Here is a 19,176-nt window from a genome sequence, read left to right as displayed (position 1 = left end):
ACATGGGGCAGATGTACGGTATGATTTTTAGATACTGTGTGTATTTTTCTCCAAACCTCCAAATGTCAGCAGCACAGCTTTTCTGCTTCAACAGCTTACCAAAGGATTTTAATGGAGTTGACACAGAGGCATGTGCTGGTTTCTGATGCTGTCAATAACACACACACACACACACACACACACACACACACACACACACACACACACACACACACACACCAAACAGTGCCATCTGCTGTAGGTTCCGTACACCTCATCCGCCACATTTACCTTTATGTTGTAGCTTTGTCTCATCTAAAATTCATAAAGTATATCATTAATATAATTAATCCTGTCCTGAAGTTACATGGTACATTATGCTTTTAATAGAGAAGCATGTATAATTTAGTTGAAGTGGCAGAATGATTAGTGAATAGGGCGGATTAAACCAAATTATCTAAAATAATTATTTTTTCTTAAAAAAACCCCCACAATATAGCATGTAGAAGGTATTTCCATAAATACAAAACACAAAGAACAGAAAGGCAAAAATACTAATATGGTACACCTACAGATGAAATATTATATATATATATATATTAGATGAATTTCTTAAAAAAAATTAAACTTAACTCATATGTTCATTTATTTTAAACAACCACATAATGTATATGTATAGTAGATGTACAGTATGCAATACTGATGACTCAATACTATGAGCTTGAAGCACTGTGAGTTTTATTGGTAACTTTTTTTAATTTCTTCTTCTTTGTCTTCTTCTTATTATTATTTGTATAACTATTATGCACTTAATAATGCTTTATTTTATTATTGTTATAATTATTACTATTTTTATACACTTACTAATCTATTATTATTATTATTATTATTATTATTATTATTATTATTATTGTTGTTGTTGTTGTTGTTGTTGTTGTTATTGTTATTCTTTAGAGGAAGAGAAAAAGGAGCCACAGCAAAAACTTGAGCAAGGTATCAAGTCAAGAGTGCTATTTGTTACTTTTTACATATGATCGGGTTGGGGCTCAACCCCTAAATGGATATGGACGAGGAAAAAACTGTTTCCATATTTAATGCATAATATACTGTATAAGTCCATTGTTGACTCAGTGGGAGACTCCTCAGCTGCCTGGGTTTGATCCCAATAGCTGTAGATGTACTGTATTAATGTAGATGTAGTTCTATTAAAAAGCACATGAAAGGCAGTTTGCTACTCCTATTACTATTTATTTTATAACCACAAACTATATTATTTCATAACTACAGAAACCTAAAAGACTAAATTGGAAATTTTATAATGTTCCTGGTTTACTGGTTAGCACTGATGTGATGGGTTGGAACCACATTACTCATAAGGGATGATGGGTGGATAGTGTTCCTTTGCACAATGTTATTTCTTGAGTAAGATCTAAAATAATTTTGCGGATTTTAATAAAACATTTTTTTTTTATTCTCTGCTGAACTGATTTATACAGTTTTGTATGTTTGTATTTCTGTACCACAGCTGTGCGGCAGATGGTGGATTCTGAGTTGCCGCATAAAAAAGGTAAAAAAAAAGCAGCTTTCCCTTGATTTCCTACAGTAACTTATTGCTTTGGGCAAACTTCTGATTAATATTTCTACAATAATATGTTAACATGGGTAAATCAGGGCTATATAAGGGTGACTATTACTGTTGGAATTTTCTTTATATATGTAACGAATAAAGAATTCAACACATTTGACATAATAGCTTGTATATGTGGAACAAAAAGAAAGCTTTCTCTGGGACAACTTACAGTATGCACGTACATTGCTATTGATTGTATTATTTAGTAGTACTTTCTAAGCATTAAAATGTAGTCAGAGTAAAATACAAACCAGTTTCCGATTAGTGCTTTTAAAAGAGCCAATTGCTCAGCTTTCAGTCGGATCAAACATTCATTATCTCTGTGACTTGTTTACACTGCACTGAAACACTACAGTCTGCTGAAGCACAAAACAAAAGTTGACATCATGCAGGCTCTGATTCATTAACACCAGCTCTGACAGTAGCTTCTTATAGAATGTTAAAGTTTCTGTAGAAACAACTTAGATAGTAATTCATATGGGTGTAATTCACATAAACAAATATTAACAAAAAATGCTGTTTGTTGATATGTTGAAGTTTTCGGAGGCACTTTTGAAGGAGTCTCCAGTTTTAGCACTCCAATATCAAGAGAAAGTATTTTCGGCAGTGAGCTACTGATCCGATGGCTTCAGGTTAAAATCCCAGCACCACCAAGTGCTCACTGTTGGCTACATTCAAACCGGGACTTTGCCGTGAATTAAGACCGATTAAAAACATTTACAGAAGGCCTCAAGCATGATGACATTGTTCCCGTAGACATTTATTTCCAATAATGCCTGATCTTAAAAAATTGACGGTTAACTTGTCACTAACTTGTGGAGGGGCGCATTTACTGTATGTGCAGGAATTGTGCAAACAATTGTTCATGAGCATTCACTTGCACATGTACAGAAACTTGGCGTTCTACTCCAAGAGTAGGAACAGGCTAGGCAAGAAAGCCTGGTGTTTCTTATCTCCAGATACTATTCCAAGTATTTGTACTTGGTATTTGTACAGCAAGTATTTGTATTAAGTATTTGTACAGCGCAGTGAAATAATGTTTATTTATTCATTTATTTATTTATTATTGTTTTTGTTAGTTTTTTGCATATCCCAGGCAAAGCGTAGGGTCACATAGGGTTAAAACCATTGCCCAAGGGCCGAACTAAACGTCCTATCACTAACTCAGTGCCTTAGCCATTTAAGCCACAACTATGCCAATGTGATCTACAATATTTTTGTTAAATAAAGGTTATATACAGGCATTTAGCTCAAATTAATTTTTCAAGTTACATTTTTATGGTATCTGATTGGGCAGGACTTTTTTCAGTTTTGAATACCATGTCATATTTGATGTTGTAAAACATTAAATCCAGATCAATCCCACAAACTAACTATTTTTTTTTTGCGTGTATAAACAATAGCGTTTCCATACGTTTAGTGCTAATTTATAATATCAATATTTTAATTCATATTCATTTAAAAATATAGAATAGATTCTTCAATGAGATACATTATACTGTAAGTAGTGTCAAGTTGCTAGCCTACTCAAAATGATATAAACTTGATGTGTACTTGCCTGTGTGTTAAAATAACTCTTTAAAAATAATACATTTTTTTTTATTATTTCAGAAAGTGTTGATGTAGTGGCCCCACTTCAAGATCGTAAGTGTCTTATAATTATAATTATGCTACAAAACAATGCACATGATGAGAAAATGTGAATTGCTTAAATTCCTCCATACCACACTGCAGTCCCAGCATGCCGCCCAACGCCGGTGTACTGCCCAGCTCCACCCGGCTGGTACGGTAAGTACACATACATCATGATGTACGGTACAAGAACTTATGTGTTTTAATTTGACTAAAATTTTCATCTCATTCACTATCTACTTTGCAGTGCATCACATAGTCTCAGATAGTCCATTACCACCGACGCCTGTGCGAGGTATTAAAGCCGTTTCACTTCAATTAGTGTGGATCATTTATTTCACAACTGACAAAGCTAATGCATGAGATAATGCAGCATCTGAGCAATAAAGCTTGAGTAATTGATTTGCTTATGCATGTGTATGTGCAATGGTACATCAGAAAAAGTAAGCCTGGCCTTAAAATATTTACCCCATTGACTTAACTGAGATTGTATTTCACGTATTTTCAATTACATATGTTACAATATTTATTCCCTTTCAGAGTAACATTCATTTTTGGTCTAAATCTTGTATTGATTATAGCATATATACAAACCATTCTGTAAATTCCCCTCCAGCAGATATGATATGAAAGAATGTAAATAGGGTTAAATTCAGGAGACTGTGGTGGCCAATTCATGTATAAAAACGATTCCTCATACTACCAGAACCACTTTTTTACAATTTAAGTCTTGGAATATTCCTGTTCTATAAAAAAAGGAAAACCCCATAGATGTTATATCTGATCATTCAGTACATTCAGGTCATCAGCTGACTTTATTTACTGAGCCTAGAACTGAGCAACAGAAACAGCCCCAGATCATAACACTGCCTCTAGAGTCTTGTACAGTGGGACCCATCAGTCCCTTTTCCATTGCTCCAAAATCCAATCTTTTTGCTTCCTAAAAAATTTAAACCTTTTTTTCTGATTAGTTTCACTAACAAATGGTTTTCTTATGGCCACACAGCTGTTTAGTCCCAATCATGTGGAAATGCTCTTGTTTTAACTATTCACAATCATTTCAGGTGTTTAAGTGACATAATGATTAAATGTACGTATAATGATTTTAATCAGACATATTTTTCCTACAAAATTAAAAGTTCCCCTTTATAATTTCAGGTATTAAGAAAAACATTGGATATTTTTAACCTAATTCCAAAAATATCAAGTTTACTAAATTATTTTCTAGGCTTGAATCAGACCAGTAATTTCTCCCCCTTTGGAAATACAGTAAAATCCTGTTAGCAACCATAGGATACATCTCCCGACATAGTTAAAAAATTAAAATAATTATTACTAGCTAAAACATCATATTTTCTGTAGATAATTTATTTATTTTACTAAATAATAATTTTATTTGTAGTGCAAGTAGTGTACTTGGATAAAAAATACATAAATAATAATAATGTTAATAATAATAATTATTATTATTATTATTTTATTATTATTATTATTATTATTATTGTTATTATTAATAATATTAATATATATGTCATTGAAATTAAGTCGAATTTTGTAGAATGTTACTGTATATATATATATATATATATATATATATATATATATATATATATATATATATATATATATATATATATATATATACACACACACATACTGTATATATACACTGCACATAACATAACATAATACATAATGCAGGGGCCAGGGGTAGCTTAGTGGTTAAGGCATTGGACTACGGTTCAAAAAGATCCCAGGTTTAAACCCCACAACCGCCAAGTTGCCACTGTTGGGCCCTTGAGCAAGGCCCTTAACCCTCAACTGCTCAGATGTGTAATGAGATAAAAATATAAGTTGCTCTGGATAAGAGTGTCTGCCAAATGCCTAAATGTAATGTAATGTAATACAAATTTTGAAAATGCATTTGTAAAATGCTTACAGTTAGTGCAAGCAGGCCCTTTATCTTATTTAACAAATCCTTATATTGTTGGTTGTAAATTATTATTATTATTATTATTATTATTATTATTATTATTATTATTATTATTATTATCCCATTTATGGTAAGAAATGTTATAAATGTAATTTATACCTAAATCTGAAAAAAGACTGATATGTCTAAAATTGTTAATACTATAAATCCATACATAGTTAAATGGAATTCGCTTGTGGGGAAATACAGTGTCAGTTAGTCTTGGTATGAATATACAGTAGATCTTTATTCCTTAAGTATTGATTTATGAGGTTGATTTGATTATGAAAACAAGTAAACCTTTTAGTGATACATTTTTTCCGTGGCATCAAAATATTTACTATAAAAACAGCTAGGGGGTGAATACTTACGCATACTTAAGGTGCAGTACAGTGACTGGAGTATTTGTGTGTGTTTGACTTGTCATTTCAAGGCGGTTCATTCCTTTTTTTTTTTTTTTTTTATTAATTAAAGCCTTTTTACATTAGTTAAAGCAGTGGCTATGACTTATTTAACATTTTTCTCATCTTCCATTTCCTAAAAAAGACTCCTCATTATTCTAGTGGCTGGAATTGATATTTAATGGTGTAGGAAACAATTCAGGGACTATTTTTAGACTGAGGGAATGATTAGTGAGTAATTAGTACTGCTCCTGTGCCAGAGTAATTAGTGGGATTAAAACTCATTATTAAACCTGGAATTGCAATATGTTTGTGTTTTCCTTTTGTGTGCTGTTTATGTCTTGCTTAGCAAATAAGCCAGAAAGCACAGCTAATGTCTATGACACTAAGAAACCTGTCTAGGGACTTATTTTTGTAGTCGTCCTGATGCATATGACATACTAAAAGGGTCGTATATTGCAGTATTTGGGCTTCATTTTTAACCTGTCATGTTTCGTCTCTTCCTGCCCTCATAATGCATGAGCTTCAATAAAAGGGAAAAAAGCAGAAGATAAAATAAACAGAGTCTCCTGACTGTCTGGGGTCGGTGTTTTCATAGCGTCATCCCATTCAGCATTGTGTTGTTCAACTCTGAAATGACTGTCGACTTGCTGTGCCTCATTTGAAAATTTCTTATTACACCCACAGGTACAAAAATTTTAACCATTCTGGCATTTTTTTCCCTTCAGAGACACAATTTGCTACAATATCAACTCATGCAGTCACGCTTCAAAGGGAAGGTATGTCTTTGTCTTGACAACAGAATATTTATCCCCTTTATACAATGGTTAAAACTAATAAACCATGTGAGTCAGTCATTTTATATTTATATATATATATATATATATATATATATATATATATATATATATATATATATATATATATATATATATATATATATATAATGAGACATTGTAGATTTAGATATATTTTAAAGCCATTGTTTTTAGAAATATCAGACAAAAAACATAATCAGGTTAGCTTGCAATATTTTCCTTGACACCAATAAATTGTTTAGAATTTTGGACTGGTGAAACAGAAAAAGTGTCCAACCTATTATGGCCATCCATGGCTGGCAGTTGGATGTGATCTCAAGAGGAATACTCCTTCCGCTATCCATTACAGCACCACTAGCCAAGCATGAGTGTTTGTGAGCTCAAAAAGGTGGAAAACGACTTTCTCCAACTATGTTATGCTGCCCCCTGATGTTGCATAAGCAGCAGTTAGCAAATATATGGTTGTTTGGTCTTTACATGCCTCAGAGCCTTAGCCTTTGGTTAGGAGCTGTTGGGTAATAAGGGAGAGCTTACTGATGGGAGGGAATTGTCCATGACTAAATGGGTGGTACAGTACCGTAGCTTGGTGTCTACTGTCATCTTGCACCTCCAAGGTTTGTGTTTAATTCCTGCCTCTGGTTGGTGTACATGGAGTTTGTATGTTCTCCCCAAGCTTAGTGGGTTTCCTCTGGGTACTCTGGTTTTCTTCCCAGGGCACTGGTGGCTCAGTGGTAGGTGTTTCACCTGCCATGCGAAAGGCCCGGGTTCGATTCCCAGCCAGTGCCCAACCCCCAGCCACTGGATTCAGTGCCGGTCCCAAGCCCGGATAAAATTGGAGGGTTGCATCCGGCATAAAACCTGTGCCAAGTTGTAGTGCGGACTGGGTATTCCGCTGTGGCGCCCCCTTGCCGGGAGCAGCTGAAAGACCAACAACAACTCTGGTTTCCTCCCACAAAGACGTGGTGTTCCCAAATTGTGTTTGCAAATGGACTACCAATAAATACAATGGTAATTTATATTAATTAAAGTTTATGGCCATGAAATACTTAACTTCAAGTAACTATAGTACTGAAAATGAATTAACGTCTGAAAGCAATTGAAAGCAGTTGTTGTTAAACAGTTATGACCATGGAAACCTAACCAAAAAGACGACTTCAATATTAAAATGACAGCTACTGTATAGATGAAATGGCCTCAGTGAGCTTATTACATTAATATACCATTAGCCTGTATCACTTTAAGTGATGTTTTTCATCCCATCCCCACCAAATTAACTGGAGGCTCTAATGCTCCCACAGTTCAATTAAATCATGGGCTTGAGTTACACAATTCATTCATCTGACATTATTATGTTGTGGTCACAAGATACCAAGTTTGCGGTTTCGAAAAATTAATTTGTGTTCACAATGTATTAATAATTAATATCATGTTACCTCAGAGTCTCTATACAAAAGATGAAGAAGAAAATAAATGAAGCTACAGAGCAAGCCAGCCTACTTATGTGACAGTCTATGTGGCATAAAGTTTATAAGATTAAAACACTCCCCTAAATTATTCACTCTAATTCGCCTAACTGTTAACCATGAACATCTTTTCCTCCTTCTCATACCTGTTTATATTTATTGTCGCCATCTGATTTTATTGTAGTTGCATTTCTGTATTTATTATAACGTTTTTTTTAGCTTATTTATTAATGTTACACAACAATGTACAGATTTAATCATTTTAAAAATCATTTTATATCCCTTATGTGAAGCCCCGGCTCTATAGTTATACAATATTCTTTATAATAATTTAAAATTCAGATGCTGACAAAGAGAAACTGAAACAAGCCACAAAAAGGAAAGGTAAAGAATTTAACAAATAAAGCATAATGGTTCTTGATTGTCTTTTTTCTATCAGTAATATAAATAATTTAATGAATCTAATTTCAGTGCCTCCTGTTAAGAAACGCAAAGTAACACCTACAAGGAAAGGTAAGAACTAACAGCTGGCTGAAAATGGTACAAAAACTGATTTAGTTGGATTTTTTATTTTTCAGTTGACACATTTACAGAAATCCTGCCAGGGCTTACATATTTATTTTATTAAAAAGACTGTATACTTTTTATGCATTTATAGTTACATTTATACATTTTAAACTGCCAAGCCCTCTATTTTCCTCATGGGAAATTTATCCCTGACTGGTACAAACTGGACATGTGGTTAATATAGTTTATGTAGAACATTTACCCTATACACTGTCTGGACAAAAAAAATGCTGTTTCTGAAGTTCCCAAACTGTAGATGTACCCACTGTACAGTATACGAGGTTGTATCAAAAAGTTTCAAGACTAGTTTTGTAAGGCGCCAGCAGATGGCAGCATAAGGCTGCACGCACAGTCACAGGGCGCACCGACCTTCATGTGCAACGTTTCGTCTTCTGAGTGGAAGAACCCATCATCTCCATGAACAACAAAGATGAGGCAGGTCCGCAGCTCAACCAAGTGCATGCCGATCGTCTTATTCGACATTTGCAACATTGTGCATCAAGAATTCGTACCCAGGGGCCAGGCGGTCAATAGCGAGTTCCCAATCTGCCTGGTTTTAAAGCATCTGAGGGAGGAAATATGGTCAAGCTTGTAAACAGACTTAATCTTGAAACTTTTTGATACACCCTTTAAAATGATCTGACATGATGTATGATATGTATTAGGTCCAAATATCAGATTTTTTTGTGCTAATTCTCATTTTTATATTGACAACAAATTTAGTAATAATGTTTTACTGTGTAATTACAAAATTCTGCCCTTAAAAGGGATTCTGATGTCCTGTAACCTATTCTATATGTGCTATGCAGACACTGTCTCAAAATTATTGAAAGTAAAGGCACCTGAGGAAAAAGTAAAACCTCAGAAAAGAAAAGGTAGGTGTTAATCTTTTAGAAAACACAAAACCCAATTAAACCATAAAACCCAAATATTATTCCACATTCGTGAGCTTTTCTGTCGCATTCACACGTTACAGCTCAAGTGACTCCCAAAGAGAAGCTCAGACTGATCCCCCACAGGCGAGGTATATACAGTAAGCACATATTGTACATGTACAAAAAAAATCCTTAACTGAATCAAATATGACTGTACTTTATCTCCTGCAGAAGTAACAAGGCTGACCAAACCCATGAGATCATCTGGACCTGGTAGGTTTCTTTAAGCCTCTCAAAAAGTTAATTCTCAAAATTTTGATTACTGATCATGAAATATTTGTTTCTACATATAGTAAAACGGAAGACTATAGTCATGGAGAAAGGTTAGTCTTAATTTAATTACATAATCATTAACATTATATTTCTCTTACTATCTAATGTACTTCCTTTGTATTCTGTTACAAATTATTGCACATTACATTCTCAAATGTTGATTTACTTAAAGGTCAATCTGTATACAGCTATACGTCCAATAAATATGACAAGCCTCAAAATGTAATTGTATTGTTAAATCATAAGCACTCGTGTCCGCCAACTCTTAAGGGTTAATAGGTTTACTGAACATGAGAAAGCTTAAAGCATCTTAAAGGTCACTTGATTAGGCTCATGATTACAATTAGACTAAATGAAGAGATTTCATGCATATCACTCACATCCACAATAATAGGAACACCTGTACCCATGTTCATATGCAGTTATCCATTTATTCAATCATGTGGCATCAGCATAATGCATAAAATGATGCACATGCAAGTGAAGAGCTTCAGTTAACTTGCTGAGGATATACATGTAAATGTATTGAGGCAGCACGGCGGTGTAGTGGTTACAGTAGCACTGTCGCCTTGCATCTCCAGGGTTTGGGTTCAATTCACGTCTTCATGTGCATGGAGTTTGCATGTTCTCCCAATGCTTTGTGGGTTTTCTCCGGGTACACCGGTTTCCTCCCACAGTCCAAAGACATGCAGATTAGGATAATTGGTGTTCCCAAATTGCCCGTAGTGTGCGAATGTGCATGCTATGGATTGGCACCCTGCTCCTGGCCCCCCGCAACCCTGAATTACTGGATTAAGCATAGATACTGTAGCATACATACAGTATACTGTAGGTGATGAGTGAGTGAGTAAATGTGTTGATGTTTGCAGTGTATTACCTCCATTGGCAGCAGAAAGTTGTGATTCAAATGAAAATGAAAATAGACAAATGAATAAGTGAATAAATGAGAAAATCATTAAAGACAGCAAAGACAGAAAGCTTACAATAATAGACGGCTAATATTCTTTACCTAATAACCATAAAAGCTGATCAGTCCACCAAATTTTTCTAATGAACATTGAAATCCGTTATGAAACCATTTTTTTTACAATGATTTCTTCCATCAATGTGTATTACTTCAATTCAAATACTGTAATCCTCATAAGAGCAAAATCAATTTGTGCACAAAAACAGATTTATATTATCTTTCTTCACTGATTAGTATTAACATTCAAATCCTGAATACACTCCAAGGTATTATTTTGGTTTTAATGGCTTTTAAAAAAATAAGCTTCTGTCAAGATAGACTCTCACAATCCCCCTGAGAGACAGGTCCCTATTATAAAAACCCACATTTACTTTGAATGTGTGTGTGTGTGTGTGTGTGTGTGTGTGTGTGTGTGTGTGTGTGTGTGTGTGTGTGTGTGTGTAAGACAAAGAACAAACTTGTCTGTCATGATAATTTGACGAGTCACCTCGTGCTGCAGTTTGAAGGGGAGCAATTATATAATAATTATAAAGCAGGAGTAAATCCAGCTGATGCCATTAGAGGTAATTTCATCCGTCATAAATTAATCACCTGAAGCAATGCAAAACATTTTTCTTCAAAAACAGAGTTGCTAGTACATAATTTGTACAAACTACGTTCCTCTCATTCCTCTTACTTTGATCAGCCCTCTATGTGTAATAGGTAATCATGGAATCAATCAAAAATAATTATAACGCTCACATTTTAGTCACAGTTTAATGATTCAAAGCCTTGAGTTTTGAACATGCATTAAAATATAATTCTGCATAAATAAGTCATTAATTTTATTTGTAGCCTAAGTTGAATGTATTCATTAAAACACTAATGTTTTGTTTATTTACTTATTTCAAAAGGAAAAGAAAAGATGAAAGGCATCAAAGACACGAAGCCTACAGTTGTGGGTAGGTGAATAAGCTGCAAGCTTTCTCACTTTTATGACATATTTGCTGCTTCTTGTTTCTTTTCACTTTAGGGCAATCTGGAATGAACTGCTTACAGCATCTTATTCAAGTAAACAAGGATTGAAAAAAAAAAAAAAAAGCTGTTTTTAACCTGAAGAGCACAGTGAAGGGGTGTTGTATAAATCTTTGCTAATGAATGACTTCAGGTATCACTGGGTTTCAATGATCTTTAGTTCTCTTGAAGCTTCCGGCTCATATGCTATATGAATGCTGAATGCAGTCTACATGATCTGATTAATCAGTAAATTAATCTTACTGTTGAGTGTAAGAGGAAACTAAACACCCTGCTACATGTGTATCTGTCATATCTGATAAAGATTGAAAGAACAGATACAACATGATAGTTCTTGGTCATAATGTAACATGCTAATATACCTCAATCCATTATTATTATTATTATTATTATTATTATTATTATTATTTGTGTTTGTGTGTGTGTACAGTAACCTTACAATAATGTTCTTATTTGGATGTATTGATAGATAAAACCAAAAGCAAGCCAACAAAAGCAAAACGAGCTGCACTTCCAGGTAATTATTGAAATTAATTAATTAATTAATTAATTAATTAATTGTCAAAATATAAAGTGGAAAGTCTAGAACTATTTAATTCAGAGACAAAGGCACTCATGAGTTATATCTATCTATTTATTTATTTATTTTTATTTTTTTTAGCAAAAGTGGCCAGCACCATGTCTGTAAAAGGTAACCTGCACACAGAAACTGGGTGTGGTCTTTCAGGAACATAATCATTTACAAGGTGGTGTAAAGGGAAAGCACGATTATGTCATGGTTACATCATGATTGTCATGGCTTTGAAACTGATATGTCGCCTATAACAGAACATCATGAAATCAATTATTCCTCTTACAGTACACTGACATCAATTCTTACTTTATCTTATGATGCACCATATATTTTATACATCAATAGTTACATTTAATGTTGTGGAATATCAACATCTCCTTATGAAGCAACAAACAAAACAAAACAAAACAAAAAACTCCCACATAAACAATGACACACTTTTTACATTATCTCAAACAAACATCATACCAACATACCCTGTGAATTAATTCATTATTATACATTACCAGTCAAACGCATGGAAATATCTTCTTATTCAGTGTCGTCTTATTATGCAGTCAACAAGAACATAATAAATAACCCAGAATATCTTTGTATTTTTGAAAGTAGCCACATTTTGCTTGCATGACTGCGTTGCACACTCCGCATTCAATTAGCCTTACCGTATGAGGGTAGTCTAGACACTAAATATGGTCTTGAATAAGTCACCAAAGTGTGAGGAGCAAAGCACCCTCGCACCATCACACCTCCTTATCCATGCTTCACAGTAGGAACCACACATTTAGGAACCGTCTGTTCACCCTCCATATGTCTAACAAAGACATAGCCTCTAGAACCGAAAATCTCACATTTGAACCCATCAGACTAAATGACAGTTTTCCACTGGTCTAATGTCCATTACTGTGTTTCTTGGCCCAAACAAGTGTCCTCTGCTTGTTGTTCTTCTGAAGTAATGGTTTCTCTGACGCAATTCAACCACGAAGGCCTGAGACACAGTCTTGACTAAACAATGCATGTTGAAATATGTTTGCCGCTTGAACTCTGAGAAGCATTTATGTAGCGTCTAATTAAAGGTGCTGCAAATCGATGGTTTCTGAGGCTGGTCATTCGAATAAACTTATCCTCTGCAGGAAAGGTAGCTCTTGGTTTTTCTTTCCTGTGATGGTCCTCATGAAAGCCAGTTTCATGTGTCATGAGATTTTTCATGAGATTTTTTGGATTGACTGACTTTCATTTCTTAAAGTTATGATGGACCGTCTTTTCTTTTACTTAAACGAGTATTTCTTGAGACAATATGGATTTGTACAGTAGTTGTAGTCGCACTAATAGGACTATCGACACTGTACCCAGTTCTTCTGCACAGGTCTAAAGCACATAAAGAAGGCAGGAAATGTCACAAATGAACTGCTGACAAGGCAAACATGTGAATAGAAAACCATTCACATGGTAAATCTGATGAGAGAATGTCATACATATACCAAGCTGCCATCAAAGCTAAATTTAGCTACATTGAACAAATCTAAAATATAAAACATGTTCTGGGTTGTTTAACACTTTTTGGCACAAGATCTGCACAAGATCTTCTCTTCCTGTCGCAACCCCTCCCATTTCCCAACTGGGCTTGGTACCAGCACTGCATGCAGTGACTGGGTTGTATAGTCCAGACGGTTAAGGCGACAGTGGCGACCCCTTTGGGGATGTGGATCGAGAATGCATTAATATAAACCTGACATTTTGCGCCCCGTCAGAGCTGCTGTTATAGAAAATTAATCAATAACTAATCAGACTTATACATTCAAACCAGCTGTGGGTATAAATACTCTTTAATGAACATCATTCACAATTGTCAAGTAGTGCAGTCATACAAACCCCTTTAAAAATTTTAACTCTAACTGGAAGTAGAAAATTGGTTCTGTTAAATAGCAAGCTTACTGAAAAAAAAACCCTGCCAGACTTTCTGTACACTAATGACAGCTGAGATTAAATGAGTGTTTGATTTCCTGTTACATCACTCTATAATTGCAGAGTACACTAAATTCCTGACAAGCCAGGCTAAGAAGGGAAAAAAAAATAGCAGAAACTGATGGATAGATTGAATGTGCATTAGATTTTAGTGACTATCACAGTATTCATGTTACTAAATTGTTGTAAAGAGCAAAGGTAGCATATTCTCCTCTGCTCACAGGTAAAAAAGAGGGACAAGCTGCTAAACCACGTCCTGAGGAGAAGAAACCTTCACTCAAACCTGCTCCAGAAGATATAAAAGTTACCAGTAAACCTGCTCCAGAAGAGAAAGGAGCTGAAACAGAAGGTATGCTCAAGATTTAGATGTTTAAAAAAAAATCTGTTAAAGAAGCGTTAAAAAAAGAAAATCAAATTGCTTTTTTAAAAAAAAATTATCTTTAATTTGTTGCTAGAAAAAACAGCTGGTCCTCCTGAACCAACAAGTGAGTACAGTTTTGATATTTTAAGGCCGCTCTTACTGTAGCTCTGTTCAAGTTAAATATTGCCAAGCTGTGGTTTTACGCCTAACAGTCAAAAATAGAGGCGTATTAATACACATATTTCAGCATTGATTTATTGCCCTAAGAATTAAAGAGCATCTTACATACTTGCCATTTGTAGAACATGGGAAAACTACAAAACGCTACCAGGCATGACCACAAGGTACCAATTTTATCCACTGAGTGACTCGATTAACCTTGCCCAATTAACTTCTACAGTACAAACAGGGCCTGACTAATTTACTGAAAATAAGAGAACAAAATGGGTTTGCGGTCACAGAGGAAAACATTACATGTAAAAACATTAGAGGTAATAGTGTTTTGAAAGTTAGCAGTAAATGTGACCTACAAGCACAGCATGGTTGATGTTACAGTATGAGATGTTCTGATCTGCTAGTTCATAACGTTTAGTAACTCCCAGTATTTTAAATGTGGGGCAGTCTAGGAAAAGATGTCAGATTGCTCTATGCATTAATTTTGAAAAATGGATAAAAAAAAAACTAAACGAAACAAGGTTTGGCTAAAATTCTAGTTAAAAATAGTTTGTGTCAATGTTACATAGTTATTATAACAGAAAAAAGGGATTCAATTTTGAGTGGGATTTTCAACAAGAAACTATGGGTGTGATAGTGTGAAATAAGTGTTTACAAACTTTTGTTCTTATAGTGTATTTTGAAAAAGACAGTATATATATTAATCCAGTTTAACATGGAATTTTTTTACTTACTATTTTGCCTAGGATATAATAATGTTACCCAATTTAACAAATACAGTGATAAAAATGTGTCAGTGATTAAACACCATGCTATCAAAGAAAGATTATCTCACATACTAAAGATCAGGCTTTGTTGCTCAAGTTGCTCAATAACTATGTACCCTAGTAAAATTGATGTAAGGCTAATCTTTGTTACTGTGTACTGCACTAGAGTGATTCCTCAACTTACAAACAAGTTTCGTTCGGAGAGCTTGTTCATCAGTCAAATTTGTTCATATCAAACAAACATTGTTCAGGTAACAGACTAACACAATTGGTTATACAAAGTATAAAACTAATACTGTATGTTTCATGATCCTGTCCTTGTTCTTTAGAATCATGCTGAATAAGTCATATTAAAAAACAAGCAATGGTTTTATCTCCATTGTTATTGCTTGATGTGTCTTAGCAGTACCAGCTTTATCGCCACTGCTTTTACGTTAGCTTGCAGACATCCTGGAATGCGCACTGCATGCACGTCACGATGTACGCCAGACACGCAACCTAACTTCGCAGATTGAACATGCACGAACGCATGGTCATATTGTTGAAATTTTGTAACTCAAATGTTCATATGTAGGGGACTTACTATACTGTACTTATACAGTATTAAATCTTTTAACTTAAAAAAAGCAGACTTTTAAATGGTAGAAATATGTAGCTTACATGAATATAAAATAGACCAGGGAGTAATAAAACACAACGAAATAAACTTGAAAATCTCACCATCTGTTTTCCCAGACTGCCACACAATTATCTTTCATGCATCTCTTCCAGGACACTTTCATCTATCTCTTCAAACATTAACATTACAATCTTCTTCCCCAAAGTGTTGTCATTCAAGCTCTTTGTTGTAATCATGCTCAACATGGTCTCCAGTCATATCTAAATATTGCAATTATAAAGCAGTGTATGTCTCAATAAAGGATTTGGATCTGAGTTCGGTCGATGCCCATGGATTTACATATTTTTGATTCCCTTAAATCCAAATAAACTCAATCTCATAAAAATGTTCAGGAATTTAAAGTGAGTTATAGACATTTGTTTGACCATTTTCTTCAAACCCAGCCCCTATTCACTTTTGTAACTACATTTTTTTCCGATTGTTATGAAAGTTGAAGACCATGTTGGGTAAAATACTGTATCATACATACCATGGCTAATGTGGACACCTGGCCATACTCTGCAGACATGAGCAAAGCTGTAATGCTAAAGCGTACAAATACATTGTAGACAACTGTGTGGTTGTCAAATTTGTTGTTTCAACTGTTTGGTAAATAACCATACCATGGGTGTAATGATTAGTTGTCCACAAACAATTGGCCACATACTGTAGTGTTTCACATTTATCCTTAACTGAACCTGATTTGTTTACTGATCCGATGTTGGTATTTACTCTGATGGGTTTTTGTATTGGGTACGTACTGTATATTGTTCTAACACCTTCCCATTGTGTGTTAAATAGAAGAATCCAAAATTGAAGAAAATGTTACAGAAGAAAAGAAGCCAGGTAAGTGCAAAGTCCAGTTTATTCAAATACAGTATTTTGAGGGAAATATGAAATCCTTTAGCCAGTACCCAACCCCATTAACAATGTACTAGACTCATATTAGATGTGAAGCTATCCCCTAAATAAAATATCATAATTGCATAAAACTGTTAACCAGTGAAGGTGACCTTGAGATGTATTAGATGATACACAAAATCAAACTATTACTTCATTTCTTTTTCAATTTTTCCATGTTTAACAGGCAAGATCCCATATTTCCAGTGTGTCCTAGTGGGTGGAAAAGCCAGCCAGTATCCACTACGTCCGTTATCTCCTGCTATGACTCCTGCTATTAACCCGGCCATGATGAGAGCCATGATGGAGCAGAGAGCCAACGTGCTCGAGCAGAAAGCTCAGCCAGCAGGACAGTAACCTACGTAAGAAAACCAGAATTTTGCAAGACGAAATTCTAATGTGCTGCTGATGCTTTCACTGCTGCTAGTCTCTTTACCATATATAGCTATAGTAATGCTAATCAAGAAGAAACACCGATGAATAAATTATTCTCGTCTTATGGGTTTTTGAAGCCAATAAACTATTCTATATTTATAAATGGTTGTAACAGTTAATCCATGGACGCTGGTAAAGAGATAATTAATGATAAAGCAGGAGCAGTGTTTACATGACAGTACAGTATTCGACAACACACGTGCATTCAGAATTACATGACATGCCATATACATATCACACAGTAATATGTCTCATTAACATTCAGGGCAGAGTTTCCAGGAAGCATTACAACTACATGGTAGAGTGTGCCTCACAACCACCTCTCATTTAAGCTACCTGTTACAATGATCTTAAATTTATAATGCTTTTGGGAAACTGGCTATAGATCTGTTTACATTTTGAAGAAACCTCGTTTTTCATAGTCAACATAAGACTTGAACATGTCTGACTCGACTAAATGCTATATAAATATTTATTAACTTATGTACTAAGGCATTTTCTTCCAGTAATGTATTTACAGCAAGGCATAGTAAATTTGTCAAGTATACTATAGAGATTATATCTCTTGCCACAGGCCATTTCCTTTATGTCACTGTAATATGATAATCAGGTCAAGAGTTCCTGTAACAGCTATTATATTACTGTAGATAATATTTATGAAAATAAATATACCCAAGATAAAATATTAATCAAAATCAAATTAGATACACCATAGTTGGTTTTAGCTCAGTACAAATCATACATCATACCTTACCTTAGGTAAAACATGTTGTTCAGTAATTAATGCAAATTAATTAGTAGATATGTTCAAACTTTATATGAACAAGATTAATTAATTTTAATGAAATCAATTTCACTTAAAATGTACTGTAGAAGATATGAATGATGTGCCAGTGTAAAAAATTATTTATTGTTTTTTGCTTGTTGGTAATCCTTCCAAATCATCCAGTATTCATAATGCATTATAAAGCCATTTTTGTGTTATATAGCATTCATGACATTTATTTTATAAAAATGCATCCAGAGCTAATGATGGAGCCTGACTTCTTTTCTGCAAGCACTAATGAGTTTGCAAGTCACGTGGCAAATCATGGGCATTTACAAAATCATGAAAAGTCTTTGCATTCTTAGTATCCTAAAGAACACATCTGCATTAGAATAATACCTGTGGTAATGTAGTTTAGCATGTTACCATTGGTACATTTGTGTTTGCTGGAAAAAGGAGAAGTTTCATGAGACTAATTATATGTTGTTTAAAGCACAAACCTTGTGCATGAAGTAAATATAAATAAAATATGTTTATTCGGCTATATTATTGCAAATGTCTTTAAACCGCATTAAATAAGAACTCTTTATGAGCAATTATGCAGGTCTGTGTTAGGTACTAAAAAGTATTGCAAATGACGTATAACGCATTATCAGTGCAATTACTGTACAGTATAATGCACTATGACTATATGATTCATATAAACTATTACTTACTGTATACATAGCAGCATGCTTGAATATTCAGTATCATTTAAAAAGAGATGCGTTCCACTGATCACAGGTTTGTGATCAGTTCAGGAAGAACCTGTCTTACTATATGCCTTCTATATAACATCTCTTTAAATAGGAAGGTGTTTTGACTTTGTGATTTGATTATGACCAATAAACGCTAGACAATTTCAATACAGTGCTCTGGTGTTAGCACA

At 34.3% G+C, this 19,176-nt stretch overlaps 1 protein-coding gene across 2 annotated transcripts in view; it reads left to right on the top strand.

Annotated features, from left to right (window-relative positions):
- trdn (triadin) overlaps nt 1–18,219 on the top strand; it is a 65,502-nt gene extending 47,283 nt beyond the window's left edge. Inside the window, exons 10-28 of one of the 2 annotated variants that reach the window (XM_053488498.1) lie at nt 934–972; nt 1,505–1,546; nt 3,221–3,253; nt 3,344–3,397; nt 3,489–3,536; nt 6,343–6,393; nt 8,238–8,279; nt 8,367–8,408; nt 9,272–9,337; nt 9,439–9,486; nt 9,569–9,610; nt 9,691–9,720; nt 11,531–11,578; nt 12,121–12,168; nt 12,313–12,342; nt 14,411–14,536; nt 14,643–14,672; nt 16,949–16,993; nt 17,235–18,219. In XM_053488498.1, coding sequence (XP_053344473.1) covers nt 934–972; nt 1,505–1,546; nt 3,221–3,253; nt 3,344–3,397; nt 3,489–3,536; nt 6,343–6,393; nt 8,238–8,279; nt 8,367–8,408; nt 9,272–9,337; nt 9,439–9,486; nt 9,569–9,610; nt 9,691–9,720; nt 11,531–11,578; nt 12,121–12,168; nt 12,313–12,342; nt 14,411–14,536; nt 14,643–14,672; nt 16,949–16,993; nt 17,235–17,404 — 1,034 coding nt within the window. In that variant the 3' untranslated portion in view covers nt 17,405–18,219. The remainder of the gene's footprint in view (nt 1–933; nt 973–1,504; nt 1,547–3,220; nt 3,254–3,343; nt 3,398–3,488; nt 3,537–6,342; nt 6,394–8,237; nt 8,280–8,366; nt 8,409–9,271; nt 9,338–9,438; nt 9,487–9,568; nt 9,611–9,690; nt 9,721–11,530; nt 11,579–12,120; nt 12,169–12,312; nt 12,343–14,410; nt 14,537–14,642; nt 14,673–16,948; nt 16,994–17,234) is intronic. The other variant, XM_053488499.1, reaches the window with a different exon arrangement.
- Nucleotides 18,220–19,176: the final 957 nt, after the last annotated feature.

Source organism: Clarias gariepinus, chromosome 27 (genome assembly GCF_024256425.1).
Source record: "Clarias gariepinus isolate MV-2021 ecotype Netherlands chromosome 27, CGAR_prim_01v2, whole genome shotgun sequence".
Classification (NCBI taxonomy): domain Eukaryota; kingdom Metazoa; phylum Chordata; class Actinopteri; order Siluriformes; family Clariidae; genus Clarias; species Clarias gariepinus.
Note: the sequence above shows the minus strand (reverse complement) of the source record. Positions and strands in the feature narration are given on the sequence as shown.